This window comes from Erpetoichthys calabaricus, chromosome 16 (assembly GCF_900747795.2).
Source record: "Erpetoichthys calabaricus chromosome 16, fErpCal1.3, whole genome shotgun sequence".
Classification (NCBI taxonomy): Eukaryota; Metazoa; Chordata; class Cladistia; order Polypteriformes; family Polypteridae; genus Erpetoichthys; species Erpetoichthys calabaricus.
The window spans coordinates 32,603,060-32,620,149 of record NC_041409.2 but is presented as its reverse complement, the minus strand read 5'-3'; the positions used below and the strand labels follow the sequence as shown (position 1 = coordinate 32,620,149).

Genomic DNA, 17,090 nt, shown 5'->3' with positions numbered 1-17,090 from the left:
CATAATTGTGGCTGTCTCAGTCCAATCACAATTCCATTTTAGGACATCTTGTGAACTTTTGTTCTCTCCAGCATCACAGGTAGTTGAACTTGATGTAACAGATGGTGGAGATGCGGGGTGGGGGGCACCATTGCAATAAACTGGAAAAAGACAACAGAGAAAAACAGCATAAGCTAGTACCCAGTGCAGAGCTTACAAAGTGTACACAGTACCATTTCTAATCTATTACAACCAATGCAAGTAATTAAGAAAAAGACAAATTAGAAAAGTGGGCTTGGTGAAGATTTTCGAAATGCTTGACATTTGTAGCCTGGCACTTCTCTATTGGCAAAGCATTCCAGAGTTTGTTGCACGACTACAGAAAGCTGCCGGTTTTTATGGTTGATCTTGGAATAAAAAGCAAAGTAACGTTTGAGAAAATAAATGTTGGGAGCAGACACTCCAAAATACAGACAGGGTCTAAAATACTCAAAGCCTTCTAATTATTTAAAAGAACCTTCAAATCAATTTTGTGTGAGACAGGCAGCCAGTGTAATGGGACCGAGACAGTTTTCAGAAGAAAAAAAAAAACAAAATAGACCAATACCTCGTGATCACTTGGCAAAGGCACAGCAGATCACAGCAGAGGTTTAGATGGAGGATTCTAGAAGAGCGGGCAGGAGGACCAGCCGCTACTTCAACATGGCACACATCTCTCCATCCTTCTTCTTTAACTGCTGCCCCATAACACGACTGGACTCTTCTACTTCACTGTAACTGTTAAAAACATAAACACAGTAGATACACGATGTTCACTCACAGAGTTCAAACATTAATAAAGTGTACTCTTACTTCTTCTTCTGCCTCCTTTCTTGGTTCACCTGTAGATCAATTATTACCAAAGTAAACATCACAATAGATAAAGGTCTGCTTAGATTAAAGTCCAACTACTGTGGTTTTTTGTTGGATTTTGAAAGAACCCCAACTTAATTGTCATTATATGTAGCATCATTTTTTTTTACTTTTACATTATGCATACAGTAGACATTGTGTTATAATCTCTGTATATCTGAACTTCTAATGTGCTGTGCTCAGGTGTCATTACTTGCATGAAAACATCTTCGTTTTTCCCTCCTGCCTAAGTATTGTTTTAAGTTAAAATTAAGTCTTGGTTCTTTCAAAATCCAACAACAAAGCACAGTAACTTAAGGAAATAAATGTTATTTTACAAAACGGAACAACATCCCCGTTTTGTGACTGCTGGTACTGATGTGCGTCAGTCTCTGTGTTTTTGAGGATTCACACTCTGAGGCTTTTCTGTCTAAAATTAAAAAGCCGTGTTAGTTACTGGACAGAGTGAGCAGACATAGAGGTCAGTATTCAAGGCAGCAAAATATTACAAATCAAATAATAAATATGGGGAGGCTTTGCAGAAGTTATGCAGTAGTCTTACCTGTAGAAATAGCAAATCTAACATGAACTGCACATTATCCCAAACTGGGAATCTTAAAAGCAGAAGAAAAGAACATCCAATTATGTCTCAGTATTCGGGTACACTGGCATCTGTTGAGCCACATGGTAGGCTGGTTACCATTGGGCATCCTGTAGGGTCAAGAAAAAAATATATAATAAAGGGACATTGTTTTTCTAACTGCAGCAATAAGAAATGTTATTTCTAAGGAGCAAGCCTTCTCCATTATATTCAGTTAAATGTGTGTGCATGTGTACTCCTCCTAAAGCATCAGCTTAAACGATAAGCTAATGACATGTGATAACAGCAGGTGCCCAGCCTGTCACTGTGCCACATCACACACACACCACACTTCTCTGATGGCTTTGGACATAAATTTTAAAATTGCCTGTTTTGTGCCATAGAAGTTTTTTCTACCAAACAAGGTTAAAGAAATCCATTTCAAAATTATGAATAAATAGTAGCCAACTAACTAATTAATTCATAAGTATGACATTAATTTATCCCCGAAATGTAGTTTTTGTACAAATGAAGACAAATCACCTCTCACATTTCTTACTTCTGCTCCTATTCTAAAATGTTTTATAAAGATTTATTTCTGTTACTGTCTTGAATGACAAAACAATATCTCACTGTTTAATTCTTGTTCTTCTTCAGTATACAATTTTGAAAACTAAATGTTAGAAAATGCAGTAACTGTGGTTTCCTTGCTTCATAAATTTCCTACTCATAAGTGTAAAGTTCAGAATGTTAGACCCTCTGTTACATCTTTGTGTATGGACATTAATATGCTAGAAATAGGTTTTAAAACGGAAAACACACTAAAGCAATTAAAACGTGTAAGATTCTGAGCTGCTTCATTAACAATGTGTAATGCTATTATGTACATCCCTCTTTCTTGTAATAAGTTAGTTGTTGCTATTCTCCTATGTAATTTAGCCTTCATCGATATACCCATTGTACAGTATTGATGTAATCTGATATCAAAATAATAAAAAAAATACCGATGGCTTTGGAGGCCACACTTTACACCAGTCGAGTGTCAGACGTGCTCTCCTAATTCTATTCTTAATTCGACACCTCGATTACATTGTTTTGTTTAATTATTAGCATGCCGTTCACTCTTTATGATAAAAAATGTGGACAAATATTTAAAGAAACACACCACCAAATGCAAAAGCTGTACATGTCCATTATAACGTTCACAGACACACGTCACATTTCATTTCACTCCCTCTTCATTCGACTGGAGTTAAATTTTTTAGGCGATACATCTTCCAAGACGTTATAAAATTCAAAAGTTTCCATCTTTTCCAGTAAGAAGTCCACTTACATACGGAGATAAACGACAACACAAAAATGACTCGCAAGTACAAGTCAAACCTGACGAATGGCGTGTGTCGTAAAACATTAGACATGCACAGAACAAATCGGGCAGCGTTGTGAAATTAATTTTAATTAAGCAGAGAGCGCGTGCGCGAGACAAATCGGATGGGGACTAATGTCGCAAAGGAAAAAAACACAGATCGGGCAGGGTTGTAATAGCAAAGCGCACAAATCGGGTAGGCATCGCAGATCGGGTAGCGACAACGGGGCTTCGAAGCCTCAGACATGCGTAGTACTGAGCTCATGACGGGGCTCCGAAGCCTCAGACATGCGTAGTACTGAGATCATGACGGGGCTCCGAAGCCTCAGACATGCGTAGTACTGAGATTGCATCATGACAGGCTTCGAGCGGGGCTTCGAAGCCTCAGACATGTGTAGTACTGAGATCATGATGGGGCTCCGAAGCCTCAGACATGCGTAGTACTGAGCTCATGACGGGGCTCCGAAGCCTCAGACATGCGTAGTACTGAGATCATGACGGGGCTCCGAAGCCTCAGACATGCGTAGTACTGAGATTGCGTCATGACAGGCTTCGAGCGGGGCTTCGAAGCCTCAGACATGTGTAGTACTGAGATCATGACTGGGCTTCGAAGCCTCAGACATGCCTAGTACTGAGATTGGATCATGATAGGGCTTTGAAGCCTCGAGCAGACATGGTCACTGGTTACTGAATCTTTGTGAAGCTTCAGCACACTCAAAGGCATTGACTTCTATATTTTGAGAGTCTGTCTGACACTTAACTCTCTAGTTATATTTTGTAATTCGTATTGACATTACACACTTCAGTTAATATAGTTAAACTACAATTCAGGTAGTTTCTGAGAAGTAATTATTGTTCTTGTGGATTGCTGTGATTTCCTTTGTCTGATGCATAGTGTCAAAGATATATTGTCATATATCAACTTTATATATATAAAAAGATTAGGTAAATCGTGCAACCTTTTTATGGAACGCTTACTTTTGTTCAAAATCGTACGTCATATAGTATACATCTATAAATATAATTTTTTTGTCTTCATTAGGAGAATACAACAATGATACTCTCATGTCAATTAAACCAATTTAACGTGTATATGTCAAACAACATACAGTATTTCCACATCCGCCGCAGTAAGAACAGTAGTAGTAGTTCAGTTGTGCAAAGCTCGTAAATTATCCCGATTAGGTGGCTCAGTGGTATTGCAACTGTCTCTCAGTAAAAACACCAGGGGTTTGCGTCGTTGATCCTCCACTTGTGAAAGTTTTTTTTCAATTCCTCCATTTAACAATATTTTCAGCTTGGACGGATAGCGAGCGAATCGAGCTGTTGAGTAAAGGTTGGGCTGCCGTAGTCGGGCAGGGGGCACACGTCCCTAATTATATTGTGCATGTAAAGAGTTTCACTGTAAAACGTAATAAGCTTCTTTTTGTGTGTTCGGAGACCCTGGTGTCGTACTGAATTTGTATTGTAGAAAAACAAACTACTGTGCAGCATGCCTAAATGTGTCTTATCGTTTCTGATCAATATACGGCACTTCCAACTTGGGATAATTCGCTATAAACCGTTTCAGTCAATCAGTGTGAACCTTTATTGTAGCGTCGCAGCATCTTCGTTTCAGTCAGTCATTGTCCTGTTAGACTATTTACTGTTAAATGCTGTTTGAGGTACCATTTATAGTACAACAGGTAGCCTAAGTAGCTCTTAAATTGGTATTGAAATGCACACACAAGTCTCCTAAATTATTTATTGAAATGCCTACGGTTACAGTGTCCGTTTTAGGAAGTCATAGTTTTTACTTGTTCCTGTTATTAGGAATTATAATTTCTCAGTGTCACATATTATTCGTTACTACTCGCGAGTCCCACATCATTGAGATTCTGTTTTATATTCTGTATAAGCAAACTTTTTAAAAGGAGCGTTAATTGAACTGACTATAGCAGACTTGTCATCTTTTTAATTGATTTTATTGATTTGATATTGACAATCATAAGGTCAAAAACCAAGGAGGATATGAGTTTGCATGGACTGTGCTGTTTCTTTTTTTTTGCATCGCGTCAGTAGAGAGTGCGTCAAGTTAACAATTCATTCTGTCCTAAATGACAGCGCACACGGTTTTTGATATTTCCTAAAGGCCAATGTGTCTCGGTTTGCTCATTAATATATTTTGACAGTGTATTTTAGTGAGAATGATTATAAACATATTACCCATGTTCATTTCCCATGTAGATATGTAACGTTTGGTGAGAATAAATAAAAAGTAACAACACATATAATAGTTATGTTAAATTCATAGTTTATCTGAAATGTTCTACTTATACAGTCGATTTATTCCACTTCTGAAGGTGTACACTGTCGGTAGTCTCCATTGCATTTGCCCCCGAGTGTAACGTGTGCCAGTGCAACTGAAGGGTGGCAGGCGAGCTCACGTAATGGGTGACAAGGCACATCCTCACCCTGATGTCGAGGCTCTTATCATGAATATCCCCATCTTGTGCTTTTTCTCGTTCTTGCCAGTTTACTATTATTATTGGACACGTATGTAGAGGAAATGTGTGTCTTATTTTATGTCTATGAAAAGAAGGACGGTAAAGCCTTGGATGAAACTGAGTGTTGATGCTTTGGGTAACAAGACAGGTAAGGGGCAGGGAACGTTAAACGTGACAGTGACTGCGGGGGATTGTGGAACTGGAAGATGGTTTAAGAATACAGAAACGACAAAAGCTTACTCTATCTGCAATTCTATTTACATCAATGATTTACTCTGTTGTTTTGCAGTTTGGAAGATTACTTATCCCCCCCCCCCATCCTTAGCCCCGCATACCCCCCCCCCCCCCAACGCAGCCTTTGATAAGATGCATTCAGAAGGAAAGGATGTTGCTGACAAAGTCAGGTGCTTTTTTGAAAGTTTGGCTCCAGATGTGCTTACCCAGCTGCTCCTTCTTGTCAGTACTTGAGTGATCTTTATCTTCACCTCTGGATGAATTCGCAAAGTTTCTTTACAACTTTTTTGTCTCATTAACGCAGAAATCCCGAAGCTTTCCTAAAATTGCAGAAGACACTGTGGATGGCGCTGATTCTGTTTTAAAGACAGTTGTGATTAGTTATGCAGCACACGCTTTTACTCACATTGCTTTTTGGAAATCAATAATACAAATCAGCTACAGATCTGGGAATCACTGAATAGTAAAAACGTTTAATGAGAGTGTCTTGCACATATACTGGTGTAATGACCACGTCGGCTTTAGTGAAGCATTTCTTAGCCTCTCTGATATGAACGACATGGGGTAGAGTAGATTCTGGATTGTTATAATACGCAAAATATGCTCATTAATTTGTTACAGATTCTAGGTGGACACGATTGCACACCAAGGAAAAAGGTGCCCCATGTAAATCGTTCATAATGTCTCCAAAATATATTTGTTAACTTTCAGACAAGAACTACTTAACTGTTTTATACAAAATCCTTATTTCAACAGATGCGAACCCCAATTAGGATTTGAACTCGGGTTAGCGAGCTTTATCGCTGTAGCAGGAACAACTGCTTTTACGCTTTGAGCCAAAGCGCTTTAACAGACTAATGAATGACCAAATCGACTGCTGACTGCGCAGATATCAATGACGTCATTACGCTAGCGTGACTCAAAATCACGTGACGGGCGCATTTGAAGCAAGCCTCGAAGCGGAGCTTCGATCTCCAGTGCTTCGAAAGCTCGACACAGTGTCGAAACCTGAGTATCGAGCGGCCCATCACTAGGGTGGGACGGGGGCACGTATGGGCGGGATGAAGTGTTAGACCCTTGTATTATAAGTCAATTAAGTAATAATTTAAATAATAACTAAAATAGGAGTATAATACTCTTAAAGTATTAATTTAAATAATAATTAAAATAGGAGTATAATACTCTTAAAGTAATCTAGAACACACGAATAATAAACAAATTAATAGTAAATTTATATGTAATGAGAGAAAAAATCTTTGGTCATACGCCTAATGTCATAACTCCCTTATATGGTAAAAAATTTGGAATCTGACCTCTCCTACTTAAAAAAAAGAAATCTGACCCCTCCCATATTTTGGCCACGCCCCATGTTGTGTGCCACCGAGAACGAGTTGTGTCTTTTCCCACCAATGTTAATGGTTTGTTTGGTCGAGAACGTGTTAACGCTACTACTTGTCAACATCTTTTTAATTATTAATTAAACTTGGAAATCTGGAATTTGCTTGAGTTAAAAATACACTTAAAAGTTAATTGTCGCTGCCATAAATATTTTAATAACGTGTATCTTGCATCTATCCCATTTCAAAACTCATCATGTAAGTGTTTTTTTCCAATTTCTATAGTAAAATATTATTTGAGGCTCCAAATAATTATGTTTTTGTATGTATAATAATTTGCATATTGTACTTTTTTTTCCTGCAGTGCCAGTGTCTTAGAAGAAGGAGGTGAGGACAAATTCAAGACGTCTGAAGATATTGCATTTTATAGGTGAGCAGCCTGTTATGTGGTTATGAATTAAGCATAGTGCACTTTAGACATATTTTCCTGGTGGGGTGAAAGAGTTGGCACCAGCTTACACAAAATGGGGCATAAGAGTTTCACACTCAGTAGGTATTAATTATTTGACTGATGTGAATTTTGGTTGCCCCCAACCTAACCTGACCTGAACATTTTTGTAGCCTGTATACAGAACATACAAGTATCGCTTACAACAAAGAACTTAGAGAGTTTTATTTACTAGATAGTATATGTGCAATATTTTGAAAAGCAATTCTCTGATTTTTATCACTGATAAAAAAACCTATGAGAAGGTCCAGATATATTTGAATTTACATGATTACGTCTTTCCCAATGTGGGTCGATCTGAAAATCACCAATGTCTAAATACAAATACGGAAATGTTGCACTAAAGTAATACATTTTTAGAAGTGACAAATTTGGTAACATACAGCGTTATTTCTTCTTCAATTGAATTTTAATAAATGCAAAAAAATTCTTGCCTGTATTGTAAAGTTATAGCCCTGTAGAGCACAGCAAATATATTCAGTGATGAGTATGTCTGTGTGGTTTATGTTTAAAGAATAACTTCAGTGCGTGCCATGATGGTGCAGTAGTAGCTCTGCTGCCTCACAATAAGGAGACCAGGATTCATGTCCAATGTCCTCCCTGCCTGGAATTTACAGATTCTCCACATGTCTTTCCTCCAGGTGCTCTGGTTTCTTCTCACAGTTTGAGCTAAATTGGCTCTAGTTGTGTGTGTGAGTTTGTGTCTGTGTGTTCACTTTGGTGCCCTGTCCAGGGATTGTTCCTGCCTTGCGCCCAGTGCTTGTTGGAATAGGATCCAGCTTCCCCACAACCCTGCTCAGGACAGGTTTAAAAAATGGATAAATAAATTTGGTATTTATCATGTCAAAGTTATTTTGTTACAGTCTATGCACATATTAATTTGCCAAGTCAAATAGTGTTTCGAAAGTAAACCTTTTTTTTTTAATTAAAAAAAAACCTAGCCTTCTCTTGTGTTTCATAATGGACACTGGGGTTCGTCGTGAAAATAAAAGCATTAAAACTTACAGAGTTTGTTAATTTTTCAAGCCTAAGGTGTTACCAAGTATTGATCTGCATCTTGAAGTTGCACACATATTGAAAAAAAGTGTGTCCACGTCATTTTAGGAAGGAAAAAGAGCAAAACATTTTTTGAGTCAGGCATTTTAAAAGGAGACCAGCTGTGAACTTCAGTTTGCTGCTTGTCTTCCTCTATGGAACCTTTTATGGCCACGGGTGTAGATTCACCTCGAAGAGTCATGTTGTAAGTTCTGTTATTGACATTATTGAATGTTGATGCCCAGATGTGAACTGCTGTCTCTGCTCTGTAGAGAACTAGACAACAATCACTGAATCAAGTCACACCTTCACGCATAGCTGTTCATTATTTGAAAGTTTATCCTCACCACATGCACATAGCATACAATAAAGTGACAAGAACTGATAGACATTCATTTAATTTTAATCAGGTTGAAGTTTTAAGAGTTTAGTACAGATGCTTAGTACACAGGCAGAGTGGTAGCGCAGAGCTGTCATTCTTGCCTTATAACACCTGGATCTGCATGAAGTTTGCACACTTTCTCTATGTGTTTATGGACAGATTGACCTCACTGAGTGTTAGTCATTTTACTCACTTGAGAATGTTGTCCTTGTTTCTTTTATTACAATATCCTCAGCAAGAGTAACTCAGAATGGGCAACAGAATTAAATAATTTATTTATGGTGCCTCTATTTGATTTGTTTTGGTTTGAATCTATTGTGCACCGTGCTTTTTTTATTTTTTCGTTTATTTATTTATTACATTATTTATTTTTGTGTGTGCATGACACGCCACAAGAGGAATTGGTGACTGTTGGTTAACCCTTTGAGTTTACTCTGAGGTGGTAACGACAAGTAGATGGCTTGGCTGTTTCAAAAATCCAAGGATTATTTAAAGAATGCAATGCAATGTGAACAGTTCAGTTCAGATTTATGGTTAGGTGTACAAAGTACAGTGAAACTCGTATATGCTCTGTTCACCACCACACTGTCATTCGTTGTGATTCTCACTACGTGGGCTATATAAAACAACAAAACAGACTGTAATATGTGAAAAGTAGGCATCGTTTAGAAAATAATAATCTTATGATTTAAGCCAGCATATGTCAATTGTTACAAGACATCGCAGAACCTAATCATTGAACTAAAAGTTATGAATTGAAAAAGCAAAATAGCTAAATGTTTCTGAAGCTTTAGTGCACCATTGACTAGTATATAAGTGAATTATTATTACCAGTCCTTTGTAAAATTCTGTGGGAGTATATTTTAACTTATTTTCAGCCATATACTGCCTTTTTGCCTTTAAGACAGTCTCTGCCATTTCTGATTATTGTAAATTTATTTTGCTTAATCTTAGACTGTGTTCTATTTTGTTTTATTTATTTTCAAGCTGCCACAAATGGTAACATATTCAAGAAGGGTACAGTAATTGACATTGGATGATGAGAGTAGCTCAAATAGGCATTCTCCTCAAATTCTGTTTTTGCTTGTTGTAGGCGTCAGGTGCAGCAAGTATCTGACTCTTCTCCTTATCAAGTTTTGACGAAAACCCTTAAATTATCTGAAACCTGTGCCAATGTTCATTTACATCACAGTACAATGAAGGTGAGTACGTCAACTTTCTGAAATGCTTTTGCACACATGAAGATTTTATATTGAATTACACATTATCTATGTGTGAGGTGTATGTTATCAGAAAAACTAAGGATTTGTTTTGACTCATTTCATAATGAATAATTTATCCCTTTTGATGATTTAGTAACTATCAGTAAAAAAAGACACCCAGCTTAAGAACACAGAACACAATAAAGGATAACCTTCATAGCTAATATTTTATTTATGTGTGTATAATTTTAGTTCTTTAAGTAACTGAAAAAATCTTTTATGCATTTTTGTGTTGGAATGTTATTGAAGTAACATAAAGAAAACTGAGTTTAGAAACTATTTAGTTCATGACTGCCCTGCTTATTAAAATAAGTCTCTTTGGTTGTCACTGCACAATTTTAATATTGCCATTATGGGAGATTTCTTGCCACAATTTGTTATACTCTTTCCTTTTTCTTTTAATTTGATTTGACTTGTGTATTTCATCCATTCGTGTATTATTTAAACATTTTTTCATTTGAAGGTCATGGTGAACTGGAGGTTTTCAGCATCCAGAACAGGGTCAAAACTAACCTTGGATAGGATACTAGTCTATTACAAGAAACACTCACACATGTGCAGACATTCATATTAATTTAACAAAGCCTATAATATCCATATCTTAGAGACATTGAAGAAAACTATAGGAACCTAAGAAGACCCTTGCAAATATGGTGTAGACAACCTAGGCATTTGAAGGCGTAAGAAATGTATGCAGGTCTGTGGAAGTATGATGAAGTAGGACAGGAGTTCCCAACCTTTTTCACCCTGTTTACCCTGTGTCAGCCTTTTGAAACTAAATTTACACCCACCTTGTTTTGTTCAGTAATTTGCGTTTATACTATTACCATAATAAAGTGATCAATAAAGGGGAAATTTTATGATACTGTTTTTAACATTTTTATTTTATGTTCCAATAACTAACAATAATAATATCACATAATAATACTATTTTGCTTATTTAAAAACAACTAATTATGAACAGATACCAGTATAGTAAAACAAAACACACTGCGTCGATGAGAACACGTCAATCAGTCAGATGCTTGTTTTCACTTTTCACCAATGATTCTGTATATTCTTGGTGTAGTTACTGAAAAAAAAGCAGAAAGTCGTTAGTCACTAAGACAGAGGAAAGATTACAGAGACTCAAAGTATTAGAGCAGCAGTAGTAAAAATAAAACAGGTGCCAAGAAGCACAGTTAAATGTGGCACCTATCTACCTGAATGTGAAGAAAAGACTTTAATCTTTCTTTGTTCTTTTGGTTGGTCTTTCTTTTTTTAACAGTATGAATAGAATCCAAGTAGTGACAGTAGTTGTGACCTAGGGAGGGCACTACTAAACAGAGGCAGGGCTGTACAGGACTACAAATTAGTTAAAGAAAAACAATTGAGGACACTCATTAGAATGAAGAGAACTCCCCAAGTCGATAGAGGTCACTGCGGACATCCCATACATTCGAGCTCACCAGTAATAGTTTGTTAGTTGCAAAGACGTATCTGAAGTGTCTCTGGAAGTAAAAAGAAAGAGAAGGGAAGCCAGTTTCTTGGTAGAAGGTTAACAGGGTGATTGTGGAGTACTCTAAGAACGTGGGCCAGCAAATATCATAAGACAGAAGCAGAAGCTTAACCCTTTGTGTTCTTTTTGTCTTATTTAATCTTTCTTAATAATAAAATCCTTTTAATTTTGGCCTGCTTTGGTTCTTATTTGGGTTTGGGGACAGCACATGAGCTTCCCTTCAGTACCCATTAGGTAAATAATTATTGCTATCCAGTGTGTGTGTTAATTTATTTTGTTTTGTGATTGTCTGTTCATTTGTGTTTCTTTGTTTTAGATATCTTAATAAGGTCATTGTTCTTATTTGCAATATATGTTCTAGGAAGACCTGCTTCTTGAACTCCATTGTTTAAAAAATGGGATAGTGAGAGTCAAAATCAATGAGCTACAACCTATAAAACCAAGATACGAGGCTACAGATGCCCTGATTGGAGCGCAGCATCCTCAGAGGTGAGAATTTTAAGTTCAGCTAACTTACAATGTGTTGCCAATCTCAGGTGCGTTGATTAACAGTTACTCAACCCCCTATATGTTTGTTTCAATATTAAATAGAACACACACCATAGTACTGATACAGTATGTGGAACTATTAAGTGATTTTGCAACACAAGGCTTTAAATACTATCTGATTGAAATACTTTCATAAACAAAGTTAAGCATTTTATTTTCCTAGCCTCTTTTTATGATGTATTGTTAATTAAATGTATGATAATAAGGGCTACTCGACTGTGCACTGTTTAACACTGATACTTAAAAGCACCTGAGGTCTATACTTAGTTCCCAACCATGTCAATATATGTGCGGTGTTTACAAGTTCTGTGTTTGGTTTGGGTTCCACTTGGCAGTCCTGTTTCCTCCCACATCACACATACAGTATTTGAAAGTTAGGATTCTAAATCAGGACAGTTTCTACGAGAAAATAAAACTAAACCATGGCAGCACTGTGCTCCTTTCAGTGTATTCCTTGGATTTTTTTTATAATTTGTATTTCTCCTTCATAATACTTAATTTCAAAGTGATTTAAACTATCATCAGTGAGCTGTTTTATAAAAAGTGTATTGAAAATCTGCATTGCATTTATGAAAACTATGTATTAAAAACATTTACTTTATGGCACCTCATGATTTTCATCTTCTTTCATCATTTTCTTTCATATAGAAATAGGGTCTGTTTAGCAGCAGCTGATTTTTAGAATGAAATTCAGCAATTTTGTTTTCTCCACCTACCCTGAACTTTCTGATATTTACAAATTTCCTGCTTTTTAAAATCTAATATATAGTAAATATAACTACATTTTCATTATTGAAATATTGAACTAATTTATTAGAAAATGTGTACTTGTCAGTTGGTTTATAAGGACTGTTGCAAGCAAGAGAAGGAAATGGGTGCGTGTCTACATTCTAGAAGATGGGTTTTGACATTGGCTGAATTTCTGTGCAGGACAAGGGAGACACTTACAATTAGGTCCAGAAATATTTGGACAGAGACAATGTTTTTCTAATTTTGGTTCTGTACATTACCACAATGAATTTTAAATGAAACAACTCAGATGCAGTTGAAGTGCAGACTTTCAGCTTTAATTCAGTGGGGTGAACAAAATGATTGCAAAAAAATGTGAGGCAACTAAAGCATTTTTTTTAACACAATCCCTTCATTTCAGGGGCTCAAAAGTAATTGGACAATTGACTCAAAGGCTATTTCATGGGCAGGTGTGGGCAAGTCCGTCGTTATGTCATTATCAGTTAAGCAGATAAAAGGCCTAGAGTTGATTTGAGATGTGGTGCTTGCATGTGGAAGATTTTGCTGTGAACAGACAACATGCGGTCAAAGGAGCTCTCCATGCAGGAGATTTTTAAAATTGTCTTCAATATTGCTAGAAGTACTTATTCATGTTGCAATTGTTACATTCTTCCTGTATATCAGAAAGAGTAAATGTATCATGTAATATTGGGGCAAAGCATCTTCTGATTGGTTTAGAATACTGTTTGAAGGAAAGAGAACATCGTGCTGTAGCTGAATGGTGCTCTCCTTTTGTCTTCCCACAGCTAAGAAACAAGATATCCAGATATATTAAAATAGTAACAGGGTTTTAAAACAAGTAGAAGGGGCAATTGCACAAATACATACTGAGAATGACAAAGGAAACCCTACTTCCTCCATGATCCTTCTCTCACAGGTTCTATCCCTGTGCAACATTACAAGTGTGTCCTTTTCAGATCTCAGGTCCCCATCTCTCATGACCACAGCCCCTTTCCTCCTGCTAATAAGCCAATGTCCATTTCTAAGTGCATTGTGATGTCCTTCCTATGTCATACCCTGGAGTGACCTGTTTGAGTACAGGGTCACCCACTGCCTCTCGATGCCTTTCTTTCTCACTCTTTTTACTTCACTGAAGTTTTTTGTCATTACACACATTGTTTACCAGTCCTGAGCATAAGTTTTATCACCATCGTCTGACTCCTTTCTTTACACACACTGGCATGTGAAAATGTTCCATCACTGTCACTATTACTTTTCCTCACTGTTGAAATGTCTTGCGAGGCTTGCAGTACCTCACACCATACCATCTTGCTCCTGGACAGTTCATCAGAAAAGACAGAGCAATACATTTGTTTTATTTTTTAGGTTAGGATTAATGCAAGTTTTAAGTTAAATCAGATCAACATACTACGAGTATTAACAATAATTATAGTGCTTAACTTTGAGAAGCCAAGACTCCCTTGCATTTTAAGGGAAAATATGTTCAATCCTTCTTTTTATATGTTAGAATTCTTGTGTTGGATTGCACTACTGTTTTGTATTTTTGTGTCCAGGTTTCACAACCTTGAAAGTATATTGCTCAGTTTGTGTGCCCTCACAGGTGGACTTCACAGAGCAATAAAGAGGCTATCACCTTAAGTAGTGAGGATGGACACGTCCAGTTGCAGATGATGACTAGCCCATTTCATATGGAACTTTCAAGTGGAGATGAAAGCATTGTGAGTGTGAATGCTAAAGGGAGGCTGCACTTTGAAACTCTTCAAGCCAAGCTGTCTCCAAGGTAAAAAGGCTGACACATTGCTGATGCAATACAAAAATCATGTCAAGAATTGAAGACATAACCTCTGCTTTATAATACTCTACTATTATTATACTTTTCTGAGGTTCTGCATGTCAAGTTGAAGTTTTTTCTCATTTGTACACAGTATAATGAGATTCATACTTGCAAGTCTTGGAAGTCTTGCAGTACACATTTCAGTCTGTTTAATTAAGGGAAAATTAAAAAAGTAGTTGACTAATTATAGGTGAAGTGCTTTGTTAAGTGAATGGAGTCTTTTGGTCTGTTGTGTGTTGTACAGTAATCTTTCTAGAGGCTTTTAATTTATTTTTCAAGTATGTACAGCACACACTATACAGGATACATCAAGCTAAGAAGCTAATGTTTGTATGACTTGCAATCTTAACAGCCCAGCTTATTTACAGTATAAAATAACTAATTAAATAGAACAATTTAGATCCAGTCGAATGATAAAAAGAAGCAACATGTATACAAGCAATAGGGACCCAGGAAATATTTACAGTGACATTAGTCAATTATTACTGTAAAATTAAATAAATAATTTTATATGTACAATCTGTATTTATTTATTTATTAACCAGATTCTACTATTATTAGTTCACTGAGTTGCTTCCTCTTAAATATTCCACATACAATTGTACGCAATTTGTGCTTTTCCTTCTGACTGATTTTGTCTTTCCTGATGACAACTTTACAGGAAACTGTATTATTTTTAATTGAATTGGGTAATCAATAGGAATAATGTGAATTTTGAGTATATATTCTGTTGAATATACACTCAGACATTTCTTCTGTGTTTTTCATCAGTTGTATGTTCAAGTTTTTTTTTTTCCTTACCTATAGCTAGACAATAAATTCTACCATTAAGTCGTGTTTTACTTTAACTTATTACAAAAAACAGTCACATTTACATGCTGCACTGGGATGTTTTTTCTACTGTTTGGAGAAAAATTACTGCTGGTAATATGTTGCAGAGGCCTCTTAAGCTTCCATGGTAGGGGGGGCGTTCAGGTCTGCAGACATGAATGTGGTGGGAAACCATGCAGAAGTTATATAAACAAATATATTGTAGTACCTTTTCATGGGTACAGGAAGGAAGACACTGCAGTCTCAAATGTAGACAACCAAGGGAAGAACTTTTTTATGAAGGAGTAAGTTTCAAAATATTAAAGAAAGAAGGATTGTACAGAAGAAAATAGGTGTAAAGAGATAATATCATGAACTATATGCAGTGTCCAGCTCCTCTCTCCTGAGGTTATGAAAAATTTGTTAACTGAGCTTCATTACCATTTAAACTTTTGCTTCTAGTAAAGCAACACCTATGGTCACTGATAGTCTCAGTGTCTGGCACTTAGTTGAGAGTAATAGAACAGTTGCTAACTACATCTCACTTCATCCACTCCACAGGTTATTTTCCATGCAGTACATTATCCAATGTCTGTTTCCTGTGCAGAACACTTGCTGTTCTTTACTTGTATGTCGAACCTCTTGCTCAGTGGTACTGTTCATTTGAATAAACCGGCAACCTCATTTCTCTTCACAAGTGCTTGTCAACACTGACCAGAAAGAAGGAGTCAGTGCATTAAAACAGGGTTGTTTGTGTGTATTTATTATTTCATGTCCTTTTCACTATGAACATGTTTAGGATTCCCTTCATCTTCATCTCACATTGTCAGTCCCTTATACTTAGGTAGACTAATCAAAGTTTCAAATTTGATAATTTTCTGAGTGATCTTGTTCTTTATCTTGCTACTTTAAACTTCAATGTTGTTTTCTTAGTAAAAGTTCCTGTAATACAGTGTTATGTCAAGGAAGCTACTGCACATAAAATAAGATCAATTTCTGGGAGGTCACTACAAACTGGAATGTTTTGAAGGACTACAAACTGCAATTGGTGTAAGCTTATAACACAATGAATGCATGTGAAGTAGCAGCTCTTTTTGTAAAGACACTTTTGTAATATAATTAGATGAAAAGGTCTGTTTTGGTTATGTTATCTAGGACATGTAGGCGTCCTATAGCTTAGACCAGTGGTGGCGAACCTATGGAACACGTGCCAGAGTTGGTACTCAGAGCAATCTCTGTGGGTACGCGCGCTGTCGCCCCAGCACAGAGTTCGTTACTAGAAAGCCAGAGGGACGCAGGGCCAGGCTGCTCCCCTCCCTGCTCCCCTCCCCCTCTCCACACGCGCCTGAGGACATTTCCCACATCACCCGCCCCTCTGCCCAGCAGCCCAATGGGAGCGCTTCCTTCCTCCCATCTGGGGTAAGGTGGGTGGCTCACATGCAGCGTGAGGGTGCGGTGCGGACGGTAGCCTGTTGAGTCTGTGGTGAAGGTGATTCCCGTGGTGGGGTTGGAGAGGAACTAGGTTGGAGGGGATGTGGTATAGTGGGTCCACAGCTCAAAATTGAAAAGGCCAGTTTTAATAGATAACC

General features: G+C 37.1%; 1 protein-coding gene and 1 long non-coding RNA gene across 2 annotated transcripts in view; one reads left to right on the top strand and one right to left on the bottom strand.

Moving 5' to 3' along the window:
- The window catches only part of LOC114667144 (uncharacterized), a 2,030-nt gene extending 340 nt beyond the window's left edge, over nucleotides 1-1,690 (bottom strand). Inside the window, exons 1-3 of the long non-coding RNA XR_003718700.2 lie at nucleotides 1,433-1,690; nucleotides 587-756; nucleotides 1-140 (exon numbers count right to left, since the gene is read on the bottom strand). The exon at nucleotides 1-140 is cut by the window's left edge and continues 340 nt beyond it. This is a non-coding gene — a long non-coding RNA (uncharacterized LOC114667144). The remainder of the gene's footprint in view (nucleotides 141-586; nucleotides 757-1,432) is intronic.
- The window catches only part of ganc (glucosidase, alpha; neutral C), a 124,604-nt gene that overhangs the window by 8,670 nt on the left and 98,844 nt on the right, over nucleotides 1-17,090 (top strand). The window contains exons 2-5 of the mRNA XM_028822299.2: nucleotides 7,238-7,303; nucleotides 9,892-10,000; nucleotides 11,920-12,047; nucleotides 14,458-14,637. Coding sequence (XP_028678132.2) covers nucleotides 7,238-7,303; nucleotides 9,892-10,000; nucleotides 11,920-12,047; nucleotides 14,458-14,637 — 483 coding nt within the window. The remainder of the gene's footprint in view (nucleotides 1-7,237; nucleotides 7,304-9,891; nucleotides 10,001-11,919; nucleotides 12,048-14,457; nucleotides 14,638-17,090) is intronic.